Source organism: Pygocentrus nattereri, chromosome 3 (genome assembly GCF_015220715.1).
Source record: "Pygocentrus nattereri isolate fPygNat1 chromosome 3, fPygNat1.pri, whole genome shotgun sequence".
Classification (NCBI taxonomy): Eukaryota; Metazoa; Chordata; class Actinopteri; order Characiformes; family Serrasalmidae; genus Pygocentrus; species Pygocentrus nattereri.
The window spans coordinates 42,620,725-42,648,510 of record NC_051213.1 but is presented as its reverse complement, the minus strand read 5'-3'; the positions used below and the strand labels follow the sequence as shown (position 1 = coordinate 42,648,510).

Sequence of the window (27,786 nt, the reverse complement as noted above, 5' to 3'; positions counted from 1 at the left end):
GCTGAAGCCCACGTGTTCGTGTAGTATTACTGGATGAACATTCATGGTTGGGCGAGGGGGGTCAACATTCATAGGATATAGTCTACATACAACGGTAGTACCATGTAAAGGTTGCAGTTTTCACACATGAAACTAGGGATGCTGAGTTACCATATTCTAATGCTTTATATGTCAACATTAAAACAAAAACAAACAATGGGCCTCATTCACTGACCATTCTTAAAAATAATTTTTTTACTTAAAAAACAAAGATTACAAAGATTCTGATACTGACCAATGTTTTCTGAGGTTTAAGGACACATCAGGAATCTAACGTTGACGTTTTCTTAGGACCTTTCTCAAGAGCAAATTTAAGAAAAAAAACTTTGGACGATGTTGATGAACTAATTATTATTATTATTATTATTATTATTATTATTAATAGGAATAACATTTGAAATTGTTTAAAGGTAGAAAGATAATCATCGTTTTAAGAAAGTGAAGTTGGCTGTTAGACTACCTGCTTCACTAAGAGTTGCTGCACACTCACAGACTGTTGTAGCTTGCGGTGACAATATGGCTGGTCGATAATAAACAATAAATAATCGATAATATAAGCTATGTACTTTTTTAACAACCATCAGGCTGCAACCCCCCCAAACATCCCTCCCCTCCACCCACCCCTGGATTTGCGCCAAAGATCCTAGGCTCAGACAATAATCTAGAATAATCTGGATTAATATTTACAGGTTCTCCTATTGGACTTATATCATACTATTAGGGTATAGAAGCCATTACTTCATGCCCTATGTAGTATACATAGAAACATAAAAAAATTCAGAGTGGCATAAAACATGTACGATATAAGATTGCACATCCTTACACTGTTAAACTCTGTTCATTCTTTTAAACAGGACAGAATATCTACCCATATCTAAGTATGAAACTATCAAATTTCATAGACAAAAAAGTCAATATTACCACAGATTAGGACTGAGTGCATATCACTGTGTAGTTCTTGAGTTTCAGGTCCTATTTGTTCTTTAATTGTTAACAGCCTGATACAATCGTTGAGGTTAATGTCAGTGACATAGTGACCCGAAGAAAGCAATACCGGTGTAACTAATCCCTTTCACTATTTATAAGGCTGCCTGATAGAACATTGCTCCCTTTTTCTGAGCTGACGCCTCCCCTCTGTCTCCTTAGTTGGAGTACAACGCCAATTCCAGTGAAGTTGGGACGTTGTGTAAAACATAAATAAAAACAGAATACAATGACTTGCAAATCCTTTTCAACCTATATTCAATTGAATACACTACAAAGACAAGATATTTAATGTTCAAACGGATAAACTTTATTGTTTTTTGCCAATATTCACTCATTTTGAATTTGATGCCTGCAACATGTTCCAAAGAAGTTGGGACAGGGGCAACAAAAGACTGGGAAAGTTGAGGAATACTCAAAAAACACCTGTTTGGAACATTCCACAGGTGAACAGGTTAATTGGAAACAGGTGAGTGTCATGACTGGGTATAAAGGGAGAGTCCCTGAAAGGCTCAGTCATTCACAATCAAGGATGTGAACAACTGTGTGAGCAAATAGTCCAACAGTTTAAGAAAATGTTTCTCAATGTGCAATTGCAAGGAATTTAGGGATTTCATCATCTACAGTCCATAATATGATCAAAAGATTCAGAGAATCTGGAGAAATCTCTGCAAGTAAACAGCAAGGCAGAAAACCAACATTGAATGCCTGTGACCTTTGATCCCTCAGGCGGCACTGCATTAAAAACCGACATCATTCTGTAATGGATATTACCACATGGGCTCAGGAACACTACAGAAAACCACTGTCAGTGAACACAGTTCGTCGCTCCATCTACAAGTGCAAGTTAAAACTCTGCCATGCAAAGCGAAAGCCATATATCAACAACACCCAGAAACGCCGCCAGCTTCTCTGGGCCCGAGCTCATCTGAGATGGACTGATGCAAAGTGGAAAAGTGTCCTGTGGTCTGACGAGTCCACATTTCAAATTGTTTTTGGAAATCATGGATGTCGTGTCCTCTGGGCCAAAGAGGAAAAGGACTGTCCGGATTGTTATTAGCGCAAAGTTCAAAAGCCAGCATCTCTGATGGTGTGGGGGTGTGTTAGTGCCCATGGCATGGGTAACTTGCACATCTGTGAAGGCGCCATTACTGCTGAAAGGTACATACAGGTTTTGGAGCAACATATGCTGCCATCCAAGCAACGTCTTTTTCAGGGACGTCCTGCTTATTTCAGCAAGACAATGCCAAGCCACATTCTGCACGTGTTACAACAGCGTGGCTTCTTAGTAAAAGAGTGCGGGTACTAGACTGGCCTGCCTGCAGTCCAGACCTGTCTCCCATTGAAAATGTGTGGCGCATTATGAAGCGCAAAATACGACAACGGAGACCCCGGACTGTTGAGCAACTGAAAAGTTCTACTTCAAGCAAGAATGGGAAAGAATTCCACCTACAAAGCTTCAACAATTAGTGTCCTCAGTTCCCAAATGCTTATTGAGTGTTGTTAAAAGGAAAGGTGATGTAACACAGAGGTAAACACGCCCCTGTCCCAACTTTGGAACGTGTTGCAGGCATCAAATTCAAAATGAGTGAATATTTGCAAAAAACAATAAAGTTTATCCGTTTGAACATTAAATATCTTGTCTTTGTAGTGTATTCAATTGAATATAGGTTGAAAAGGATTTGCAAATCATTGTATTCTGTTTTTATTTATGTTTTACACAACGTCCCAACTTCAACGGAATTAGGGTTGTACTTGACATGTCTTTCTTTCTGGTTGTTCCTTTCTCTCTTTGGTGTGCAGCTATGCCACGCTAGCCAATATAGAGCATCTATGGACAGTACTTGTTGTTATTTTCCAGTGGGGAACCCTCAGGGCCTCTTGGGCCATCAGAAGCAGCTTAACAATTTCTGCAAAATAAAAAAGACTGTTGTTTTTAGTATTTTTTATTTAATATAATCATCATTCTTACTCAGCCAATCAGATCTGTGCATGACGATGAGCACTGAGACTCGAGTGAGTGACGCACACACAGGGGAGGGATGAGAAACAGCAGTTGGAGAAGAAAGTGAGTCAGAGGGAAGTTATTTCACATGACATGCTCTAAAAAGAGTAAACTGACAAATATTGTTGACATATTATGGAGTTGTACTTTATTTGATTTGACATTCAGTCGTTGACTGTATAAGATGTTGATATACCTACTAGGCTACTTCAGTTTACAGTATATGACACTGAATCGTAATGCAAGTCAGACATTATGATGTTCCGGACCTTCGCTTGAGGAATTTGCTTATCTCTAACTTGACCTATTAAACTTAAAGACCACTTCTCTAGGCCTTCAGGAAGCTCTAGATACGTCACTGACTGTGAATACGAGCCATAGACTCACCAGGTTTTAGTCAGTTGTTAGAAATGGAAAACAGCAGCAGTTCTAAGTGTCACAACAACGTAACTGCTACAAGGTAAAATATATCGCACATTTTTAAGTTTTAATGAAAGTTAACATGATTTTATTCCTCCAAGTAATCTTGGACCTTTTCTGTTGGTACACTTATTGTGAAAGTTTAACACAATGCAAAGGGTAACTGGATTTTTTAAAATTATGCAAAAAAGTAAATGACAAAAATGGAGATGCAAGGTTTTTGCACGACAGCATGATCCATTGGCTTTAAATAAAACATGTAAAGTTTTTACAAGTTTTCAATGTAAAAGTCTCAAATCTAGACAGGCCAGGAAATGTCAATGTGAATTGCTTTAGTGATCACATAGCACTAGAACTACCAAAGGGGAGCTAACAAAAATTAGCAATAGAGAAGGGCTGTTTCTGGCCTCAGTCTTACTTATCTTGACATTATATCTCTCATTAGGGCTCTAATGGCAGGACACTGTTTATATTTCTACAGGCATAAAATGACCAAGAACATAGCAGCAGGCCATTAAAAAGGCTATATAAAAAAAAATAGAGAAAATATTGATATAAGTGATATATTGAGATTTTAAAAGATTTCTGCATAATTCAATCGTTGAGATGTAAACAGTCATTCAGAGCAGTTTGATATGAAATGGTTTATTGTAGAGAAACTTGCAGACTCTGATTTCTTTACAGTGGTGTTGAATGGAACCAGGAATTGCAATGTCTACAACACAAATATAGCCATTTTATTTACTATCCAAAACAACCAGCAAACCTACACTTCTTTTATATTACCAAAAGTATTCGCTCGTCTGCCTATACACGCATCTGAAATTGAGATCCCATTCTTAATCCATAGGGTTTAATATGATGTCGGCCCACCCTTTGCAGCTATAACAGCTTCAGCTCTTCTGGGAAGGTATTCCACAAGGTTTAGGAGCGTGTTTTTTTGACCAGAAGTGCATTTGGTCAGACACTAATGTTTTACAAGAAGGCCTGGCTCGCAGTCTCTGCTCTAGTTCATCCCAAAGGTGTTCTATCGTGTTGAGGACTCTGTGCAGGCCAGTCAAGTTCTTCTGCATCAAATTCGCTCATCCATGTCTTTATGGACCTTGCTTTGTGCACTGGTGTGCAGTCGTGTTGGAACAGGAAGGGGTCGTCCCCAAACTGCCCCCACAAAGGGAGCATGAAGTTGTCCAAAATCTCTTGGTCTGCTGAAGCATTAAGAGTTCCTTTCACTGGAACTATGGGGCCGAGCCCAACTCCTGAAAAACAACCCCACACCATAATCCCCCCTCCACCAAACTTTACACTTGGCACAATGCAGTCAGACAAGTACCGTTCTCCTGGCAACCACCAAACCCTGACTTGTCCATCGGATTGACAGACGGAGAAGCGTGATTCGTCACTCTAGAGAACATGTGTCCACTGCTCTAGAGTGCAGTGGCAGTGCTTTTTTATACCTCTGTGTGATTGGAACACCTGAATTTAATGATTTGGATGGGTGAGTGAATACTTTTGGAAATAGTGTATGTAAACGTCGACTATAGGACTATTTTGCCCAGCACATATCTCTCCACCTTGAATGGATTAAAGGACAAATGACATTTTAGGCCAAAATTTTACTTCTGAACGACGTTCAAAACAGTCAGGGCGGTAACATGCGCTTAATAATCTGATAATTGCAGAAATTCAGATTTTGTCAGTAAACCGATCAACACTTTCACTTGCACTTGATTATTTAGATAACTAGAAACTCCGGATCTATATGAGTAATCTGATTTTTGCTTTGCAGGCAATTTGTTTTTTCAAGCATGTAGTTGATTTCAGTGTCGTTCCAAAAGTGTTTTGTTGCCATCTTGTGGGTGCTGTGTTAAAACCCGTTTGCTTATTTCTGGTACGGTGAAAGAAATCAGAGTAAGAATTCACACAAACTCAATTACATAGCTAAAGTCCAGCTCTCTTTCTCTTATATCTAGGCCTTACCCCGATCTAAGAAATCGAACAATGCTGTTTACATGACCATATGAATAATCAGGTAACTGCAGAAATCTGATTATAATCCGATCATTAACGCTAACGCCCTCATTGTCTCAGGCATCAGAATGTGCTTATAACTATTTCAATCGATAACTCTCTGCGAGGGAGGCATTAAACTTTTCTGACGCCTGGTTCACCACCAATTCAGACTCTAAAATGGAGCATTTCACATCAAAAAACCACCCCAAAAGTTCTCTTTTATTTCATTGCAAGCAGCACTAACAGAACTGGGCCAAAATGCAGTATACATTCTATACATCATCCTTTAAAAAAAAAAAGAAAGTCAACACACAAGGCCTTGTTAAATCGCTTTATTTAAAAGAATATGTTACAATTTATTATAATGCTATGTGACCAAACTTTACCAAATTTATTTTTTTAAAGTTTATTCATTTCATTTCTTCAAACATTGCTGTGATACTTTCTGCTTTGCTGAAGGTATCGCACATGATTTTAGTTCGGTTCAATAGCATTCTGTCAGTGAGAGCAACTCTGCTAATGCTCTATGCACTTCATCTGAGAAGATTAGCTGAAAACATGTGCTACTGAAAATACTGTACATGGAAAGATCCTGCCTGATATCTTATTCAAATAAATTAGAGCTTTTTTCAGTCGGAGAGAGAAGCTGACGGCCAGGGCAAGCAGGGCGCACGCAAGAAACAGCATTGATGTGCGAATGAGAGAGAAAGCAAGATGTTGCTGGTTAGGAGGAAGAGGATGATACAAAGACAGATATTGCCATGTGACAGAGCCTGAGACATAGACAGACTCCTGTTATTGGAAACAGACCCACAAATGCTTTACACAGACTCGGTCAATATTCACTATATGGCCAAAAGTAGGTGATCATCGCACCTATATGAACTTGGACATCCCATACTTAACCCCCTGCTTCCATGTCATATTCATAGCACTTACAGTTGACTGGGGCAGATTTAGCATAGTAGAAATTTCACAAACTGACCTGTGGCAAAGAGGACATTCTATTAAGTGGCACATTTAAAGTCACTGAGCTTATCAGTATGTGTTTGCCTATAGAGACCGCATGGCATGTGCTTGATTTTTTACACCACTTAAAACTCAATATTTACAGGCATCCACATACTGTTGGCCATATAGTGTATTTCGATATTGCACGTTAGCAAGCACCAGATTTCTTTAAAGAAAAATCTCCTTCTGCATATCAGATGGTTGATTACCATGGACTACAATAACAATGCATTCACCTGTACTGAGATACGCAAGCCATGATTCTAATAAACAGCACTGACAGAGCAATTGCACCCAGGTTCATTTCAATGCAACCGAACCTGCTAAGTGTAAACATGCCCTTATAACAGTAAAAGTCTTTGCGTAATTCTGTCAGTAAATGTTAATAAAAATGATGTATTTTTATAGCACTTCCTTGGATTCTTCAGTGCAGGAAAATGTGTCAAAATGATCAGTCCATGGTCTTCAACACTACACTAAAGACATGTCAGTAGAATGATCTTTTAATGTGATATTTTGGAGAGATATTCAATATACAGGGTGATTCAAAAAGATTAATCCGATTCAAAGCACCATATTTTTTTACAACCAAGAGCCATCTAGGAACCAATCACATACCAATTGCAAGAGGAGGTCATAGAGTTTCTGACTGTCAGTATAGGAAGTGAACCTCCAACAGCTTAGAGCATTCGTCATTTCTACCAACAGTTCCAAGAAAAAGGTCACCAGCATCACCAGATCTCACGGCGTGTGACTTTTTTTGTGGGGATACGTTAAGGATTCTGTTTATGTGCCACTCTCAACGTTGCTGGAGGATCCCCGAAATCACACTGAAAGAGCCGTGAGTACAGCAACAGCCGACATGCTCAGTCGAGTATGGGATGAATCTGACTAAGGGAGTGATGTTGTTCGTACAGCTGGAGGTGGTCAGTTTGAGCACTTTTATAATTACATATCGGATTATCTTTACATTACATTCGGATGAATCTTTGAATCACTCTGTATAAACCAGAGAACTAGAGGACATGACAAAAAAAAAAAAAAAGATTGGCAACACATGATATGCAGCATCTGAAACACTGTCTGAAACAGAAAGAAAAGATGTTAAATCAGATTGCTCTTTTTGAGTTAATGAACCAGGTGATTCACAAAAGCTCAGACTGAGTGGAAATAAAAGCGAAAACAGAACTGCAGATGCCACAATCGCTCCGTTTCACAAACACACAGATAATACTATTAAGTGCAAAACCTCACTGGGCTGTCGTACCCAGTTCTTATGCGCCTGCGCTAAAGGAAACAAACAAAAAAAAAGTATACAATGAGGACAAATGGCAGTAATGGGGAAAGGCAATGGAACCTCTGTGAGTTAAACTAGCTACTGTAGCTAAGGCTCACACTGAGAAAATGAACCCCAAAATTCCACACTTACGACAAACAAAACAAAAAGCACACAAAGCAATGAAAAACACTTGTTTAACGCATCTGTGGAACTAAAAATAAAAAGCATCCCCTTCAAAATAATGAATTTTTAAATAAAGATGGCTTCAAAACAGAGACGGACACACACTGGACAAACAAACGCTCATATAAAGACGTCCCATTGCAGAAGATGCCTCAAGTTAGTGTTGTATAACTGCACTGGATATATCCAGTGTGAGACTTCAGGCTTTACAGCATTGGCAGTGCTTAAAACAACAGAACATTAAAAGACACACAATCATCCAAAAACAATAAAAAACTGCTACTTGTTCCACCTTTTTAATCCATCTCGAGCAGGGGTCTCAAACTACCAGCCTGCGAGACCGCCTCATACGGCTCGTCACATATTTACAGCCTCAGAAGACACGTTCTCCACCAAGTTTTGACTGAGTTCTCTTTGAACGTTCTTTTAACACACTGATCAGAGTCATCCGCTCGGCGAACGGGTCTGAAGCACAGCCAACTTTGCTCAAAAATGCTCTTCCGCATGTTGTATGCAACTACACATTTCCATCAAAGAGGACTCCAAATTCCCCAAATGTACTTGGTGTAGCTTAAAATCTGGCCCAATTCATTTAATATTCTGTGGTTAAATATTTATAGATCTGCTTCTTAAACCACAAACAGTGACTGGTTACCCATCATAAGCTATATAATATCAGCTTAGGATACTCACACTGGTAAAAGCAAAAACAGAGTGCTGCATTAAAGAGGACGCTTTTGAAGCATGAACTCTGCAGGAATGGTTACAAATAAGCTCTAAATAACTTGGCTATTAATCTAATTTGGACTGATGGTTAGTTTAATCTGCCATCGTGGATTCATAACAAATGTGTAGACACAGCGCATCAGAATTATGAAATGAATGGATTTATTTAACCGCTTGTTTTGGCAACATCTTACAATTACTTCACTTGCATTCTGCTATCAAAATAAGAGTCATGTATAATGCTACTGTTAAATTCAGTGCATTATTTAACTAAAAACACCAAAATATGTATTAAACACTATTCGTTTATATTATTTATTGTATATTATTATGACTAATAATCAGTATTATAATAACAGCTACAATACTTTTATATTACTTTTTTGTAGTAGCTGTTTGTTCTGACAGAATTGCTTGGGTGCGATGCGCATGTTACGTAGATAAAATTCATACCATATATTATTTTACAACATCACAAAGACCTTTATATGATCAAAAATCATACTAAGAGGAACCATTTTTCCTTTTTTTTTCCCTCCCTGCATTTTTTTTGAGGCCTCTCATCTGGCAGGTCATTTTAGTTTGAGACCCCTGATTTTGAGGCTTGGCTAATGCTGCTTTCAAGTGCAAATCAGTTGTTCACCCAATTTGCATGAAGGTCACGAAATGGTTGCTATTGTTTATTAACTAGAGGGCATCTACTGGTTTTGGTTTTTTTGCCGTTTCTGAACTAAATTGTAGCAGAAATAAAATGTGGGATACTTGTACATGTTTTAAATGTACGTTTACCATTTATATTTATATAGAGTTATCTGATTGTTTTCCATTGTTGGACTCCTTGCCTATTTAACAGGCCATGATGAAAATGCCTCACAACTTTGCCAATTCTTCAGTACATCAACCGACTCCAGAAGGCAGTCGACAAGTGAAATGGGGGTGGGTGGGGGAGGGGGCAGTCCCAGATTTCAAAATAAAAATAAAAGAACTGAACTGTAAAATAGTTTGAGCATAGTTAAAACCTGTGTGACTGATATACTGTCAAGTTAGAATTTTTAAATCTTACTGATATTAGTTTCAGAAAATCAGCTGTAGACATCCATTGTTTAGATTAACGCTGCTTTTTTTGCAGCGAGCAGCATCACTTTCTTCGCTAACTTTTGGCAACTTGCAGATGCACTGCTAAAACACACGCTTTCACGTTGGACCCCTAAATCGAGGTGTTGTAGGCTGCTTCTGAGCCCCGAAGCCACATATTAACATAAAAAAATGATGTTCCAGTGGTTTTAAAGATCGTATCATTTCATCGTATCATCAGTTTGAGTCTTAAATCTCAAAGTGGAGCTTGACCACAGGTGTGACCCAATCAGTTATCACATAAAAACAATCTGATTAGTTGTCACTCAGCTCTTTTGCATAATATTTGTCCAGACTGAGAGAGTAGAGTGAGCAAGATGTGCATCAGCAGGTTTGATGTGTCGGTTACGAGTGTATATTGTTGTATCTCACCACATTACAGCGCATTCTGTTTGATGTAAAATATCTTCAAAATTAAAAAGAAATAATTATTGTGCACTGTGTCATGTGGTGTCGCCTGGTGGGAAAACACCTTTTTCTAATACAACCAAGACAACTTTAAAGCAGCATTAGGCCAGTTTTAAAAAAAAATATTGTACAGCCGCGCTCTAAAAATAAAAACTCTATTTTAGGTTTAGACCATGTTCATAATACTGTTAACAGCTCATTTGTCCAATTTTTTTAAAAACAAAAAGCAGAACAAAACAGAAAAATGCACACTGAAGCCCATGATAAGAAAAATAAATAAATAAAATACAACTCTTAAAAAGGACGGTGCTTCAAGGGTTCTTTAGTAAAGGAAATGGTTCTGTCTAGGAATATGAACAGTCAAACAACCCTCTGCTTGATTAAAGAGTTCTTTGCATCATGAAAAGATTCTTCAAACTGAAAAATCTCCCTGAATGTGCTATAGATGGTTCTACATAGAACCTTTTAAAAAAGGGTTCTATGTTGCACCCAAAAGGGTTCTTCTATTGATAAGCTTGAAACAATAGAAGAACACTCTTGGGGGTCTGATATAGAACCATCTATAGCACGCTCTCCATCAGTCTGAGGAACTCTTTTACGATGCAACCCTGCAGAGGGTTCTTTGATTGTTCATAGTTCTATATAGAACAATTCTGTTTACTAAAGAACCCTTGAAGAACCATCTTGAAGAGTATAGCCTAGAAAACTTAAAGGGGCATTCCAGCCTACAGCTGGCATTTATCTGTCGTCATGTAGTATTCTTTGCTTCCCTCAGCCTCACTGGTTTCACAGAATTCACAATTTGGTATTGTGTTTATCCATTTCAGCCAATGTTCTCTCACTACAATACCCAGCATGCATCATACATCCAAGGTGATAAAGAAACCCTGCTATCTCAGAGGCTAAAAAATTACAGGCTTCTTAGAAGTTATTCTAGCTATCTGGTTTCTTTCTGAACTAGTCAGCTAACGGAAAAACACATTCCAAACAGCCCTCAAGTAACAGCTTTAAAGATACTGTAGTTTTTTCATTTCTTGCCACCTTCACAACGCATCATCAGGAGGGGGCGCTCTTGTTTTAAACTATACTGTAGGCATTGAGTAGGCATGTCTACAACAGGTGTAAGTAAAGGTCATCTTTTTTGTGGCCTGAGTGCCCCTTTAAATAGGAGAAACAAAGCAGAAAAAAGAAAGAAAAAACCTTGAGTGTAAATATTCTTGCTGCCTGTAACGTGTCATTTGTCAATTTTTCAAATTTCTCTTCCACTATCATCTGCTCTGCTTGTCCTTGTAAACTGTGGAGTGTCGTTATATCTACATTTATGAATGAATGCCACTCTTCCTTCCTGACGTTGTCCCGGTACTTTATGCCAACACATTAAAACATTCTAAGGGGGCTCTTCATATTCGATGCCACATGGTTTATGCGTGTGTTAGTGTCAGAATGAAGTAGTTAATCTCACTACTGAGGGTTCTGGCTATATCTAAGCTCACCTCCATCTTCTTTCTCTCTGCTACTTTATTCCCATGACATGGCTCCAGGCTTCGTAAGTCGAGGCTGAAATGTTCACAGGCCAAAGCAGCCAGAATGACTGGCTCTCTTTGTGAGGCTGGCTGCATGCATTAGTCACCAGGACCAATCAGATTTCAGAGGCAGAGTTAGGAGTGTCACTTTCTTAGGAGTGTCACTTTCACAGCGCAGAGGCTGATGTCATGAGGCCATCAAGTTTTGAGTGCTTGTTTCACCGACCAATTACAACGCACATATCCTTACGGAATCCAGCCAGGCTATGGTACAGTCTTGTCAGTGTCTTCTTTTCGATCATGTCGATGCTTTTTGCCATTGAAAGAAAAATTCAAGTCAGTCCAGCCTTGACTTAGAGATGATGAATGGATGAAATCTGGAAAAAAGTACTTCAATTTGCTTGTTTCAATGTTTGTACTGTGGTTCTGAAAAGGTTTCTTTTTGTTTCCTTTTATTTCGGTTGTCTTTTGAATATGTGCTGCGTGTTAGTGGGCAGACTTTCTTGGAATCGTCAACCCATACGTGACGTGGTTTGATCCAGTCTTCTTTTGAGTCTGTTCAGGTGTGCATGTGTATGTCAGTGTATGTGCTTGTGTACGTGTGTATTGTGTGTTTTCAGGGGGCGATGAGTTCATGTCTCAGGTGCCTCCATCCCTTCTGTGTCTCAACAGTTGGAAGATATTCTGCAACAGAAGAGAAGCAAACACTTTAAAAAGGGCTGGGCACAAAATGGTATCACAACTTATTTTTCTCTAAGCTTTACACACACACACACACACAATTATATATTATTTACTACAAGCTGTAGCATGCATTTTGACCAGGGGTATTTATAATTTTGCATATGACTCCACACAAATGATAACATACAACAAAAACACATTTTGAACACTTTGATGAGATGTAAACATGTTTCACTGAAATTTTAACTACAAACCCAATTCCAATGAAGTTGGGACGTTGTGTAAAACAAATATAAACAGAATACGATGATTTGCAAATCCTTTTCAACATATATTCAATTGAATACACTACAAAGACAAGATATTTAATGTTCAAACGGATAAACTTTATTGTTTTTTGCCAATATTCACTCATTTTGAATTTGATGTCTGCAACACATTCCAAAGAAGTTGGGACAGGGGCATGTTTACCACTGTGTTACATCACCTTTCCTTCCTTTCCTACATTTTCAATGGGAGACAGGTCTGGACTGCAGGCAGGCCAGTCTAGTACCCGCACTCTTTTACTACGAAGCCACGCTGTTGTAACACGTGCAGAATGTGGCTTAGCATTGTCTTGCTGAAATAAGCAGGACGTCTCTGAAAAAGACGTTGCTTGGATGGCAGCAGATGTTGCTCCAAAACCTGTGTGTACCTTTCAGCATTAATGGTGCCTTCACAGATGTGCAAGTTACCCATGCCATGGGCACTAACACACCCCCACACCATCAGAGATGCTGGCTTTTGAACTCTGCGCTGATAACAATCCAGACAGTCCTTTTCCTCTTTGGCCCAGAGGACACGACATCCATGATTTCCAAAAACAATTTGAAATGTGGACTCATCAGACCACAGGACACTTTTCAACTTTGCGTCAGTCCATCTCAGATGAGCTCGGGCCCAGAGAAGCCGGCGGCGTTTCTGGGTGTTGTTGATATGTGGCTTTCGCTTTGCATGGCAGAGTTTTAACTTGCACATGTAGCTGGAGCGACGAACTGAGTTCACTGACAGTGGTTTTCTGAAGTGTTCCTGAGCCCATGTAGTAATATCCATTACAGAATGATGTCGGTTTTTAATGCAGCGCCGTCTGAGGGATCAAAGGTCACGGGCATTCAGTGTTGGTTTTCTGCCTTGCCGCTTACTTGCAGAGATTTCTCCAGATTCTCTGAATCTTTTGATGATATTATGGACTGTAGATGATGAAATCCCTAAATTCCTTGCAATTGCACATTGAGAAACATTTTCTTAAACTGTTGGACTATTTGCTCACACAGTTGTTCACAAAGTCTTGAACCTCACCCCATCCTTGCTTGTGAACAACTGAGCCTTTCAGGGATGCTCCCTTTATACCCAATCATGACACTCACCTGTTTCCAATTAACCTGTTCACCTGTGGAATGTTCCAAACAGGTGTTTTTTGAGCATTCCTCAACTTTCCCAGTCTTTTGTTGTCCCTGTCCCAACTTCTTTGGAATGTGTTGCAGGCATCAAATTCAAAATGAGTGAATATTGGCAAAAAACAAAAAAGTTTCTGTTTGAACATTAAATATCTTGTCTTTGTAGTGTATTCAATTGAATATAGGTTGAAAATGATTCGCAAATCATCATATTCTGTTTTATTTATGTTTTACACAACATCCCAACTTCATTGGAATTGGGGTTGTAGAAATAAAACCTAAATTCAGAGCAAATTTCTGGCAGGTTTTCTATTGTGAAACATTTATGTACTTATCTCTATAATTTAACACTGAAAATAGCTAGTGCTATCAAATGTTAGCTAGACTCGGTGCCCTGATGCTGATTTGTGGTGCTGTGAGGGAATGGTGAGACTTGAGCAAACGTGCATTGCCACCTAGTGTTTCACAGGCACAACTTAATTAAATGAATTTACTGAATCAATTTGTCAATATGATTATTATACACAAAATGTTTTATTTCTATTGTACTGATTGTTATCAACAAGGCCAGTTTCATAACTATAAGAGAGGATCACTATGAAAATAAGAGAAAGGCTGAGCCTTACCTTACTACACATACCATCTTTACTACAGTTCTTATTGTCTTTATCTGTTGCCTCCTCTTCAACCTGAAAACACAAAGCTCTAAATTAATGCATATCTCTATATTGTTTTAAAAACAGTCACCAACACCAATAATAAGGAGCAAAAGATACACAACATAATATCAGCTAATATATTCTACTCTGGTCAAAAACTGAACACCATTTAAAAAACACTTTACTAGCCGATATGATTGTTAGTTGTCAATGGCGAACTGTCAAATACGACTGTCAGTTCTTTGTCACGTTCCTTAAACTCAAACAGCAAAAGCTCACAAAGTCTTAAATAATACATGCCAAGTTCCTTTAGGCTCTTTAACCTCTGACTGTTCCTTTTTTCCCATCAGTTCTCTTAATATAATTTTTTTTTAATAACAGGTTATCCTCACGGTGAAGGTGATGTTCATGATACTGTTGTCATTTTGATGATGATGGTTTGTGTTCAAGGTTACAAGACTAGATGACACGGGAATCATATATACTATGAATTCAAATAAATATTATATTTCTCTGTAATGACAGTCTAGATCAGGAGTCAACAGCACGTAGCTCTTTTACTGTCCTGTTGTGGCTCCACAGCAGAACTAGATTTTTAGGTAAATCTGCAGTAAAATTAAGCTCCAACACAGTTTTAACACTAAAAGGTCTTAAACACTGGACTGCTAATTCACCCTTTAACCTTGAGGACTGGTACGCAGATTTCTGGTCACCACAGCAACACAGACAACAGTCTCGCCTAGCTAATAGCTAACGAAACATCAAAGGGAGAGGTGTAAGACGAACATTGGTAATTTAAAGACAAATGGACTTATTTGCATTTATAATGACTCCGGCTGGTTTCCTGATACGCTTAATCTGCACTGAGAAACTCTACACCAAAAATTTGCAAATGTAAAGTCAGCTTCTCGCTCGCCTGCTTCTTGTTTGCATTTTCCCTTTCCACCTTAAATGATGCAACAGTTAGCTACATAGTTATCTACATTTAAGGTGGAACAGGAAAATTAAAGCAAGCAGCTAGTGAATGAAAAGCTTCATAAAAAGTCCAATGTTGAGAGAAATTTTACAAAAAAAAAAACTACTTCTGAGAAAAAAAATCTTCTGCCAGAGACGTGAGAAAAGCAGCTATAGCTGAACTAAAGCTTAAAGCAGAGCAAATTCAGTGTGCTTTTTCGTTTATATCATATTTTTTAGCTTATACTAGTACACAGACATATTTACAGTCAAGACGGTAAAAACATTACTCTAATAAAATGGGCATGAAATGTTGTGGCTCCCAAATTTTTGTTGAACCTTGACAAAATGGCTTTTCTTAACATTTGGGTTGCCGACCACGGTCTAGGTGAATCTAGTCCCAGTTTCTACATCAGATATCGGCACACAACCCCCACCTGAAATGGTCAAAATGCTCAGAAATGAGTGACACTCCCCATATAAGAAATATCTATTCATTACAATGTACACCAAGCTTCACATAAATATGGGTGCTTTTTTCAGCAGGGCTTATGCAGATATCAGAGTGACACTTCCCTTTGAAGAAAGCCACATACCTCTTTTCTCCATTTGAGCTCACAGAAGACCCTCTCGAAGCACTCGTGCATGTAGTTAAACTAGAGATGAGAAAAGTTATTAACGTTAAAAGAGCAACATGTACATGAGCGTGTTTGCGAGACTGAGCGCCAGACGGTGTGAGAGACTTACATATGGAGTAAAGATTTTGACCCAGCGTGGTTTCTTCTCGCCTCGTGCGTACTCAAAACAGAAAGCCATACCCTCCTCGTCAGTGTCCCACCTCTGCATTTCTCCCCACTCGAACGCAATCACTTGATTCTGTGTGTGAAGAAAACACAAAGTGGTTAACCCTGAACCTGCATTCTTCTTATTCTGTTATAAGGTTTTTAGCCAGTAACTATAATGAAACTGAAATGTATACAGTGGACCCAAAAATGGAAGCATTAGGGAAGAAAATGTCAAACCAAGTGGCACGTATTTCAAACAGATTATTTCAGTTTCAGTTTCTTTGCAGACTTCTGTAAGTTTGCATTATACACTTCACAAAGCCATCAATAAGCTCATCAACACCATTGGAATAAAAACAGAGCCAGACTTTGATGGTTCCACCTCTGTGCCTCACAGTGCACTTAATGCAGTCTGGTTGGAAGTCTTTTCCAGGCTTTCTCCACTATCATCACTCTGACTGGGTGCTAAAAGCCTAAGAACTTTAAGTCTATCTAAGCAAAGTTTGAAGTGTCTAAATACTTCTGTGGGGGCAAGGAATGGAAGTCTAGAACCAGCAGTGGGTCATTAGGTGGGTTTAAGCTGTTGTTTCACTCAATCACATATACACAATTTTCCCCTGTAGTTCAAACGTGCTGATCAGCCAAGCCATGTTTGGTGTCTAAAATGTGTGTTTAGTTTAACACTGGAGCTACGAGGCTACTTTGGTTGATGTTTATAACACGATGCATATAACCGTACACCACACAATGTCAGAAACCACATAAGCAAGTCTATCTAGTCTACTAGTCAGTGTGACGATTTAGACATGCAGTGTACAAAATGTAGTTGGGAAGCTCCTGACATCCACGATAAGTTTAGAAAAGTATAGTGTAACTTACTGCGGCGTAAGTTACCACAATGAATATATTCATATTGCCCAACCCTATTCAGGATTTCTACCCCCAAAACATTTCATTTTACAAACATCTTATCAAATATTCTCTAATTCTGTAAGCTCAAGATATTGCTATTTGTTATACTTTTTTAATCCCACAAATGCATTTAACCCATCTGTGAAGTGAAACACCACATACACGCTAGTGAACACACACACACTAGGGGGCAGTGAGCACACTTGCCCGGAGCGGTGGGCAGCCCTATCCACGGCACCTGGGGAGCAACTGGGGATTAGGTGTCTTGCTCAAGGACACCTCAGTCATGGACTGCCGGTGCTGGGAATTGAACCAGCAACCTTCCGGTCACAGGGCCAGTTCCCTAACCTCCAGCCCAAGACTGCCCCATTTTAATGATTTAACAGATTTGGTTCTCTCTTTATTATTATTATTATTATTTATTTGCTTTGCATAATCTGTTTTTCCCTGCATTGTTGTATCATAACTAGCATGTTGCCTGTGGAAAGAGTGTTAGACTGAGACACTTTAAAGCACAGCTTTTGATTCAAACATCATACTTTTATATTCCCGAATGTTCTAACAAACTAAAACTTTCTTCGAGATTTTCAGCTACTCCTTATTTTCGTAGTTTCAAATTCAGACACCACTGGAATTCTGAATTTTGGTGTATCGTTATACTGCTAATGCACTCACATACACACAGTATAACTGTAAGGACTACACACTCCCCCTCTCTCACCTCTAGAGTGCCCTCTTCGGTGCAGGCATGCAGCTTGAAGTGGTGGATGCTTATCGCCGTGACAACGTGGCCTTTGCGGCGAGAGTCGCAAGCGCAGTGCGGAAAGATGATTTCATTATAGCCCTCGCATGACCTCACCATGCTCAGATACTACAGGGGTAGAGAGAAAGAGAGAGTGTTGAGAAGTTGTATCATTCAATACCAAATTTAATACCCAAGTAGCTGAGTGAAGCCACGGTCGCACCAGACTGTCCTCCCACCATTTTCCTTACCTAGTTCAAGGGTTGGCAACATGTGCCTCTTACTTCGTTTTGCGGCTCCACAGCAGAATTAGATTTTTAGATGAAAATAAACAGATAAATAACCTTGAAGGTCGGTGTGAAGACTGCTGGACTGTGGATAACAATCTTGTCTAGCTAGCAGTTAACGAAAAGGCAAAGAGAAAGATTTAAGACGAACATCAATAATTTGGAGGCTCATTTACATTTATAAATCACTCCAGCTGGTTTCTTAATATGTTTAATCTGCAACGAGAACCATCAAACACCTTAAACGGTGCAGCAGTTACATTCTGGCACCTCAGGCACCATTTAAGGTGGAACTGGAAAATTCGAATAAGAAGCTGTCCTCAGCCTTGTTGAGAGACATTTTACACAAAACTTCCACTTTTGCAGAAATGTTTCCACCCCAAAATGTGAGAAAAGTACCAAAAGCTCAGCTAAAAGATAAAGCAGAGAATTTTTGTTTACATTATGTTTCTAGCCTATACTACTACAATAGCACACACTGAAACATGTTTACAGCAAAGATGTAAAGATGTTGTGGCTCCCAAGGTGGTTTGAATTTTGTTGAAAGGACAAAATGGCTCTTCTTAGCATTTGGGTTGCGACCCCTGGCCACGGTGAGATACTGTGGTTTGTATTTTGTTGTATTTCAGCAAGTTTCAGCCTCAAGCCCAGACTGTCTGATATAAACTGCATGCTAAAAATCACACAATTCAGAATCTAACCTATACCAGCTCTGGTCTGTGCACTGCTTGACAGGAAACAAGTGATTGTTTAGCCAGCTAAATACTAGCAGCAAGACGTCATATGTCTATTCACCAATAAGCCACAATAAAGGCCAAGTCAGTTAACCAGAAAACATTTATGAGATCCCAGTTTGTTTGTTTTACCTGCGCATGTTGCGCTAAACAGCCTGTGACCGGATGTTTTGCATGTCCTTTTCCTATTGCGCTTCTCAATACCTTCCTAGTCTGGCTTACAATCTTGTCTTTCAGAGCAGTCTTACACAGCTTGCAACAGCACTGGTTTAAATTTGTGAAGTATTTCTACACTAATAAAGATGCTATCCCCAAGAAGTTGACTGCTGCCCACAGTCCCGATTAGTGGATTTATCAGTTAACTAGTTGAGCAGTCTATGCAACCCCTAACTGGGAGCGAATTTCCTCTATCAGTTGAAACAACTGAATTAATTGCCAAATGTGACTCGTTTACTGTGTGACTGCATCTTAACACAGACGCTGAGACTTACCATAGAAATCTTCCTCTGTTCAGCCAGTTTCTGGAGCTGGTATGATTTTTCTTCTGCTTTAATAAATCCCTTCTTCACATCGTCCAGAGCCTGAGAGAGAGAGAGAGAGAGAGAGAGAGAGAGAGAGAGAGAGAGAGAGAGAGAGAGAGAGAGAGAGAGAGAGTTACACATACAATCTGAAGAGAAAAAGAAAAACCCTCATACAACACCCACACACACACCTGGTGGAAGCAGTAGTTGATGGCCAGTTCATTGTCGTTGAGCAGTATCTCTTCCTCTGTGGTGAAGAGCCATTTGCGGAGTGTTAGGCAGGTTCCTGGGATGGCTGATGTGTAATTCTGCACATACAGTTTATGAGGGAACTCGTTCGGAGCCAGCTTTCGCACTGAGAGAGAGAGAACAAAGACAGAAACAAAGTCACTGCTTGTCTGACCTTTCCAGGAACAGTGTCTCCAATCACTGAACTAGACAAAGTGATAAGCAGTCATGCTGCAAAACACCACCAGGGGGGGTTTAATAAATTGTACAGTGGGATGACTCAGAAAAATGACTTAGAAATAAATAAATTATTTTCTCTAGCTGAAGAAGTAAATAGTCTCTAATGAATAATCATTCATTTGAGGCTATTCTTGACACCACCAATGGCTGTATGCTGTATTTGCGCAATGCATACTGGGTACTGTAGTGAGAGATCTGTGATAAACAAAACCATGTAAACAACACAATGATAAATTCTGTCAAACTGATATGGCTGAGGGATACAATGCTGTGTTAAAGAACACCGTATAACATGACAAATAGCATTATACTCTAATATTAGGCCCTTCAATGCCCTTCACCAACCCATAATAACTTGAGGCAACTAGGCATGTAGTTTGCATGATGCTAACTGTTATGTGTAGGCTTCTATTACAAGCTACATTAGCCTCATAAGCCAAAAATGTCTTCTTTCACTAACTACATTTGGGATAAGGGGTTAAACATCTCCACACAGCAAAGAAAAACTACTTATTATTATATTTAACTTACATTGTTACCTCACAAGATTAAATATATCATAGGACATTTTGACTCAAATCCAGTGTCGGTATCCTTTACTAGGACAGTGACTGTCTTTGGGATTTGACATTACTGCCTAAAATTTCCTGCACTGTTTACAATTATGCAGTTGCTCTGCTGCCAATGACCTTGTTAACGCTCATTGTCTGTAAGCATGGCCTTCAGCGCTCAGCAATAAAAACAACACTAGTTACAGTTGGAACTGTGCTTGTTTGAACTGAGGACTGCCAGAGCTGTTTACTGTTCAGGGCCAGTCTGAAAAATGTCACTAAGGGCTAGAGAGCTAAAAATCTGATAACAGAGCTATAAATATAGATCCTGTGTAAACCCGAAAAAGCAGTTTTTGTGTGACATCCACTATCAAATAACTATAGTTATGTTCGGAACTGCAGAGATGAAACGCACTTACCAAAGGAGTGGTTAATGACTTCAAAGAGAGCAAAGTAACTGGCAGTAATACTGTCCATCCCGACCTTCATCACCACAGCCTGTGACACAAAGAACAGAGAAACCGAGAAAATCACTTTGTTGATAAAGCTCAGTTGCTTCAGATAATGCCAAAATGAATGTGAAATCAACTGGAAACTGATGCAAAAACACCCTGATAAGCTAAGCAATAGCAAATAACCCAAGAAATATTTAAGCCTAGGGTCTTAATAGATTATAAAAAGACTGGGCATCTCACACTACTTGACTGGTTTCTGCAGACTTTATTTCTGCTCCACACCTGAGTGACTTTTCACCATTTTTTTTTTGTTTACTTGCTGTATTTTTTTCTTTCACGCTCTCAGTTTTCATGGGCCGTTGCAGGAGTCTGTTCAGGTTGAGTCATTGACCAGTTTACACTAGATTAAGCTCAGAGTCGGGTCAAAAAAAAAAAATCAAACATGTTCGATATACTTCGACTGATCTGAAACACGATCGAGAGGCCAAAGATCTGAGTCTGAGCCCCTCACACATGACTCGTTCTTTCTCCAACTGTTGACTCAGACTGACCCAAAAATCTGCAGACTAGAGCCAACTAGCACAGACTCAGCCAGACTGAGAATTGGGGCTAAATTCCCCTGTCTACATTCCCCCCTCTGCCAACCCGACGTCGGCAAGTGACATCATTTACTCAACTACAGCACGTCTCCAAACGCAACACCCGATTGCCTTTATCGCCATATCAGGTGACTTTAACCATGTCGCAATGGCCAAGGCACTACCACACTTCATTCAATATGTGGACTGTCCCACCAGAGAGGAAAGAAGACTGGACCTGCTGTATGCTAATGTTAAGGACGCATACAGCTGCTCCCCCCCTCCCCCCTCTGGGTAGGTCAGACCACAACTTGGTACACCTCAGCTCCTGTTATGTGCTGCTGGTAAAGATGTCAGCCTGTGACCACGCGGACAGTGAGTAGGTGGTCTGAGGAGACATACGAGGCACTGCAGGATTGCTTCGAGGCTATTGATTGGTCAGCACTCTGTGAGCCGCACGGAGAGGACATCGACGGGCTCACAGAGTGCATCACGGACTACATTAACTTCTGTGTGCACTCCACTGTCCCAACCAGGACTGTTAAATGTTACGCAAACAACAAGCCGTGGGTAACAAAGGACATTAAGGCTCTCCTCAACAAGAAGAAGAGGGCCTTCAGAGCTGGAGAAAGAGTGGAGGTGAGAACGATCCAGAGGGAACTGAAGACAGCTATCAAGGAAGCGAAGGACAAATATAGGAGGAAGCTGGAGTGGAAACTCCAGCAGAACAACATGAGGGAGGTCTGGAATGGAAGAGGACCATCACCAGCTTCAGGTCCAGCAACAACGGAGGAGTAGAGGTCAGTGTGGACGGGACCAACAAGCTAAATCTGTTCTTTAACAGATTTGACACGGCAGGCTCTGTCCCCCCCAGCCTGACTCCTTGCCCCCCTTTCGTGACAGCCTCTCTCACACCTCCATCCCTCCCCCACCCATCACCTCTACAGTGAGGCTCACTGCTGACCAGGTGAGAAGACAACTGAAGAGACTCCACACAAACAAGGCTGCAGGCCCTGATGGGGTTCCACCCAGGGTGCTTAAAGCCTGTGCCGCCCAGCTTTGTGGAGTACTTCAACATGTCTTCAACATGAGCCTGAGTCTCCAGAGGGTCCCCATGATGTGGAAGACATCCTGCATTGTTCCTGTTCCAAAGACGCCACGACCCAGTGACGCCAAGGACTACAGCCAGTGGCACTGACGTCTCATGTCGTGAAGACCATGGAGAGGCTCGTCTTGGATCAGCTCTGACCCATAGTCCAGCCTTTTCTAGATCCCCTCCAGTTTGCCTATCAGCCCCACCTGGGAGTTGAAGATGCCATCATCTACCTGCTCAACCGTGCTATGTGCTCAAGCCAGCTATGTGAGGGTCATGTTTTTTGACTTCTCCAGTGCATTTAACACCGTCTGGCCTGCTCCTCTGGGTGATAAGCTAACAGTGATGCAAGTAGATGCCCCCCTTGTGTCCTGGATTGTTGACTACTTGACTGGCAGACCACAGTATGTACGCCTGCAGCACTGTGTGTCGGACAGAGTGGTCAGCAACACTGGGCCACAAGGCACCGGTGACCCCTGTGTCCATCAGGGGGGTCACTGTGGAGGATTACAGATTTCTGGGTGTGTATATTGACAATAAACTGGGCTGGGCTAAGAACACTGACGCCCTCTACAGGAAGGGCCAAAGTCGTCTCTATTTTCTGAGGCGCCTGAGGTCCTTCAACATCTGCCGGACTATGCTCAGGATCTTCTATGAGTCTGTGGTGGCGAGTGCTATCCTCTATGCTGTTGCATGCTGGGGAAGCAGGCTGAGGGTGGCAGACGCCAACAGACTCAACAAATTGATCCTCAAGGCCGGTGATGTTGTGGGTCTGGAGCTGGACTCGCTGACGGCCGTGTCGGAGAGGAGGACGCTGTCTAAGCTGCAGGCCATTATGGACACAGGAGCTCATTCAGTGCAAGACTCATCGTACCAAAAATGCACCACAGAGCACCAGGGGAGGTCATTCTTACCTGTGGCCATCAAACTCTATAACTCTTCCCTTGGTGTGTGATTCACAAAACTCAATACCAAACTGTTCATATGTGCAATAACAACAATTGTGTGTGCAATAACTCAGAGGGACACTATTTTAATTTAAATCATTTAAATAGTTGAACTGCTTTATACCAGATGTTTCATATTTATTATCACAATCACCGCCACTTTACTGTATTCATAAGTACTTAAATCTTGTGTACATACTGCAAATTTCTCTATATTGTTTTAAATTATTAAAGTGTTATTCTTTTATATAAATGGCTGCAACTGTAACAACTGCAATTTCCCCCTGGCATCAATAAAGGAATCTGAATCTGAATCTAAAATCAGAGTAAAAGTCATGTAGTGTGACCCCGGCTTTAGGGACTGTACAGACTGCAGCCCATCTGTTGCTGGTTTAATGGAAACTGACCAAACTTGAATTTTAACTGCATAACATGCTCATTTTTATGTGCTACTCTACTTGGTGTAATCAACGTTTATTTCCCATTCTTATGTAAAAATTCTTATGTAAACACAAACTGCAGCCACTCCTACAACTACTATTACTACTAATAATAACACTAATAATAATAAATGAAAATAAAAACAGCAGTATTTGCAGTAGGTATAAATACAAAAACTGCTTTATACATAATTTTGTTCTCAATTAAATCAAGTAAGATTACATTGGCAGTAGGATTATGTAACTATGTATATATATATCGAAGCTGTAGTATTTCATATTCAGCTTATTTTGAGCAACCAGCCATAGTATCTGTTGGCTAAAGCGAATCTAGCCATTAGATATAAATATTTAGCCAGAGACAAATGAACTGATTTATAGGCTGGATTTAAATGATACATTGTAAATGATGTAGGAAGCTGACTGGTAAGCCAGTTTGGCTTATACCACTGGCTAGAGAATGGCTATAGCAAATTATGCATCAACAAATGGGTTTAGTCTCTAGCTGATCACAAGCAAGATGGAGCTACAAGGGAGTGGGTTTCTAATGAACTGGGCAGTGAGACTTAACAGTGTGTACATTTACATTTACGGCATTTGGCAGACGCTCTTATCCAGAGCGACTTACAGTTTGATCATTTATACACAGGTAGGCGAAGGTGGTGTTAGGAGTCTTGCCCAAGGACTCTTATTGGTTTAGTGTAGGGAGCTTACCCAGGTGGGGATTGAACCCCAGTCTACAGCGTAGAAGGCAGAGGTGTTAACCACTACACTAACCAACCACCAAACCAACTACAAACCTCAGCAACATCTATGTACCTGACACACTTCTACAAACATTAACAGACAAGGTCTGTAATAGAGCAGCTAAATTATATATAATATATATACTACATAGGTGCACCTGATTAAAAGGCCAACAAGAACAGGCATCAGATAATAAATAAAATGGGAACTCAATGTATGGTAACAGCAACGGGTGAAAATGGTTTGTGCAGTGTTGTGCTGATCTATACAGTACCTGATAGACCTGGTCTGTAGTGCAATTCTTCCGCACTCGGACGGTTACTGTGGTTTTGTCTGGCATGGCTATCCTCAATTCCACATCAGAGACTCCATTATAGTTCTGAGAGAGATAGAGCGCAAGAGAGAGCAAGCATGAGAGAGAGAGAGAGAGAGAGAGAGAGAGCGAGCATGAGAGAGAGAGAGAGCGAGCATGAGAGAGAGAGATAGAGAGAGAGAATGATCAGAGAGTTCGGGAGAAAGGAACAAAAAACAAAAAACAAACGCCTTCACAGAGGGAGCGAATATAGGTTTTTCAAAAAGATTAGCATGGATGCTGATGTGTTCAGTTTTAGACCCATTTCAAACCTTTCATTTTTTAAAGTAAGCTTTAGAGAGAATGGTTATTTTCAAACAATGAATGCATCCAGTATCTAATAGCAAATCAATTATTTGAGAAATTTCAGTCAGATTTTTGTTTCAACCATAGTACAGAGTAAGGCTGATGCACCCAATCCTTTTCATCTTTTTGGAGCTTAGGACTAAATTAGGCTAAATTAAAAGACTCTGATACACCATCCTGAAAGTGGGTGGGCCTCTCAGGCACGGTTTTAAATCCTATTTAATGAAAAGACAGCCCTTGGTTTTAGTGAGAAAAATCACTTATCAAAAAAAAAAAAAAAAGTAACATGAGTCCCTCAAGGTTCAATTTTAGCCTTTTCTCTTTGTACATGTTATCACCATTTAATGAGTTCTGGATATTGGATTTCCCAGCTGTGCTGACACAATTACATTTACATTTATTCTAAAAATCAAGGCTTTGTTGACCGGTTCAGCATTGTGTCAGACATGGATGTCAAAATTTTCTATAACAATCAATAAAAAACTGAATTGCTGGTTCTTGGCACCAAAATTCAGAGAAAGCTGCTTTGTGAGAAACTAGAAACTTGCTTTACATTCCATATATGAAGCACAAAACCTGGGATTCAGAACTCTGTAATCTCTCAGGTAGAGTCACTAATGTTGCTGTTTATCTTTTGAGAAAAATTGCTAAAGTTCAGCTATTGCTATCCTACAGTGATAGAGAAACGTGATCATTTGTAACCAGACGTTAATTACCGCATTATTCTTTCTAAGAACACAATTCATCCTCTACACCTAACAAAAATGCAGCAGCACAAATCCCAGCAAAATAAAAAAAGAGCTAAGATCACTCATTTTGACAGAACTGCACTGGAACTTTAGATGGAGCTTAATACATAAAGATATGTAGCATCAACAATAAACTTAACAAAATTAATTCAGTACACTTCACATTCAAAAAGTGATGAAAATCTAGCAGATCAAAAAGCTATTCATACTAATTTTGTGACAAGAAAACATTATGACCAATGAAAGAGTATTATTTAAAAAAAACAACAGTATTTTATTATCATAACTTCTTTCTGTACTTTCAATAGTGAAAAGAAAAAAGGTTTACATCTGGATATTTAATCTGCAACATATATACACTCACCGGCCACTTTAGGTGTTCAATTGCTTGTTAACACAAATAGCTTATCAGCCAATCACATGGCCGCAACTCACTGCATTTAGGCATGTAGAGGTGGTCAAGACAACTTCCTGAAGTGCAAACTGAGCATCAGAACGGGGAAGAAAGGTGATTTAAGTGACTTTGAACGTGGCGTGGTTGTTGGTGCCAGACGGGCTGGTCTGAGTATTTCAGAAACTGCTGATCTACTGGGATTTTCACGCACAACCATCTCTAGGGTTCACAGAGAACGGTCAGAAAAAGAGAAAATATCCAGTGAGCGGCAGTTGTGTGGACGAAAATGCCTGGTTGATGTGAGAGGTCAGAGGAGAATGGGCAGACTGGTTTGAGGTGATAGAAAGACAACAGTAACTCAAATAACCAACCAAAATCTCTGAGGAACGTTTCCAACACCTTGTTGAAAGTACGCCACGAAGAATGAAGTTAGTTCTGAAGGCAAAAGGGGGTCCAACCTTTTACTAGCAAGGTGTACCCAATAAAGTGTATATTGGATTTTATTTTATTAGTACACAAACACCAGCATTTCTTCACAGCTTCTTAGTAATTATTTGAAAGATGTGAAGTTACAGCCATCATGTTAGAATTGTACGATTCATAAATGAATCTGCATCACAGGTTTTATATCACTGAAAACAGTGATTACATACTTTTGGATGGCAGTGTAGTCCAATATGCAAATAAATCCTATGACAAATCACAGTGCTGTTTACTGTGCGCTGTAATCATCTTGACCAATCAGAGTTCCAGATCAGGGTTTTCGCAGTTCAAAGTAGATTGAGCAGACAAAAACAAACAATGTACTAACAGCCTGACTGAAGCCCAGCTGCTCATGTGCTGTATGTTGCTATACAGGCCATGAGTGTAGCCCTTCCAATACAGCTTAGCCACATAAATTAGAATCACTGTTTTATTTATCACCAACATCGCTGTAGGTTTAATTAATTTTAGTTACATGCTTTTATTTATCATACTGAGTTATTTTATTCTGCTAGTTTGCCCTATTTTATCATGCACTGCAGCAGCGAGGGCAACACAGAGGTTAAGATGAGTTCATAGTCGAGCTGCAGAGAGTGGAGCAGAGGACTGAGAAGCTTTTGAAGCTACAGGCTCGTCAGAACACAAGGAGGACCACCCTAGTAGCTGCAGGGCCTGGTACTAAGCTCAGAGGACACGCTGCAACAGTGCCAGTGTTCGTCTCCTTATCCACTGCCAGAACTCGCCACAACAAACAGGTTTGTGGCTCAGAGCTCCTCAGCACACAAAA

General features: G+C 40.0%; 1 protein-coding gene across 2 annotated transcripts in view; it reads right to left on the bottom strand.

Annotated features, from left to right (window-relative positions):
- Nucleotides 1–5,775: 5,775 nt before the first annotated feature.
- The window catches only part of snx27b (sorting nexin 27b), a 37,083-nt gene continuing 15,072 nt past the window's right edge, over nucleotides 5,776–27,786 (bottom strand). Inside the window, exons 5-13 of one of the 2 annotated variants that reach the window (XM_017702022.2) lie at nucleotides 24,990–25,094; nucleotides 20,875–20,953; nucleotides 19,628–19,791; nucleotides 19,407–19,496; nucleotides 17,874–18,023; nucleotides 16,203–16,331; nucleotides 16,052–16,111; nucleotides 14,483–14,531; nucleotides 5,776–12,406 (exon numbers count right to left, since the gene is read on the bottom strand). In XM_017702022.2, the coding sequence (XP_017557511.1) occupies nucleotides 12,339–12,406; nucleotides 14,483–14,531; nucleotides 16,052–16,111; nucleotides 16,203–16,331; nucleotides 17,874–18,023; nucleotides 19,407–19,496; nucleotides 19,628–19,791; nucleotides 20,875–20,953; nucleotides 24,990–25,094 (894 nt within the window). In that variant the 3' untranslated portion in view covers nucleotides 5,776–12,338. Of the gene's footprint in view, nucleotides 12,407–14,468; nucleotides 14,532–16,051; nucleotides 16,112–16,202; nucleotides 16,332–17,873; nucleotides 18,024–19,406; nucleotides 19,497–19,627; nucleotides 19,792–20,874; nucleotides 20,954–24,989; nucleotides 25,095–27,786 lie in introns of both variants that reach the window. The other variant, XM_017702023.2, reaches the window with a different exon arrangement.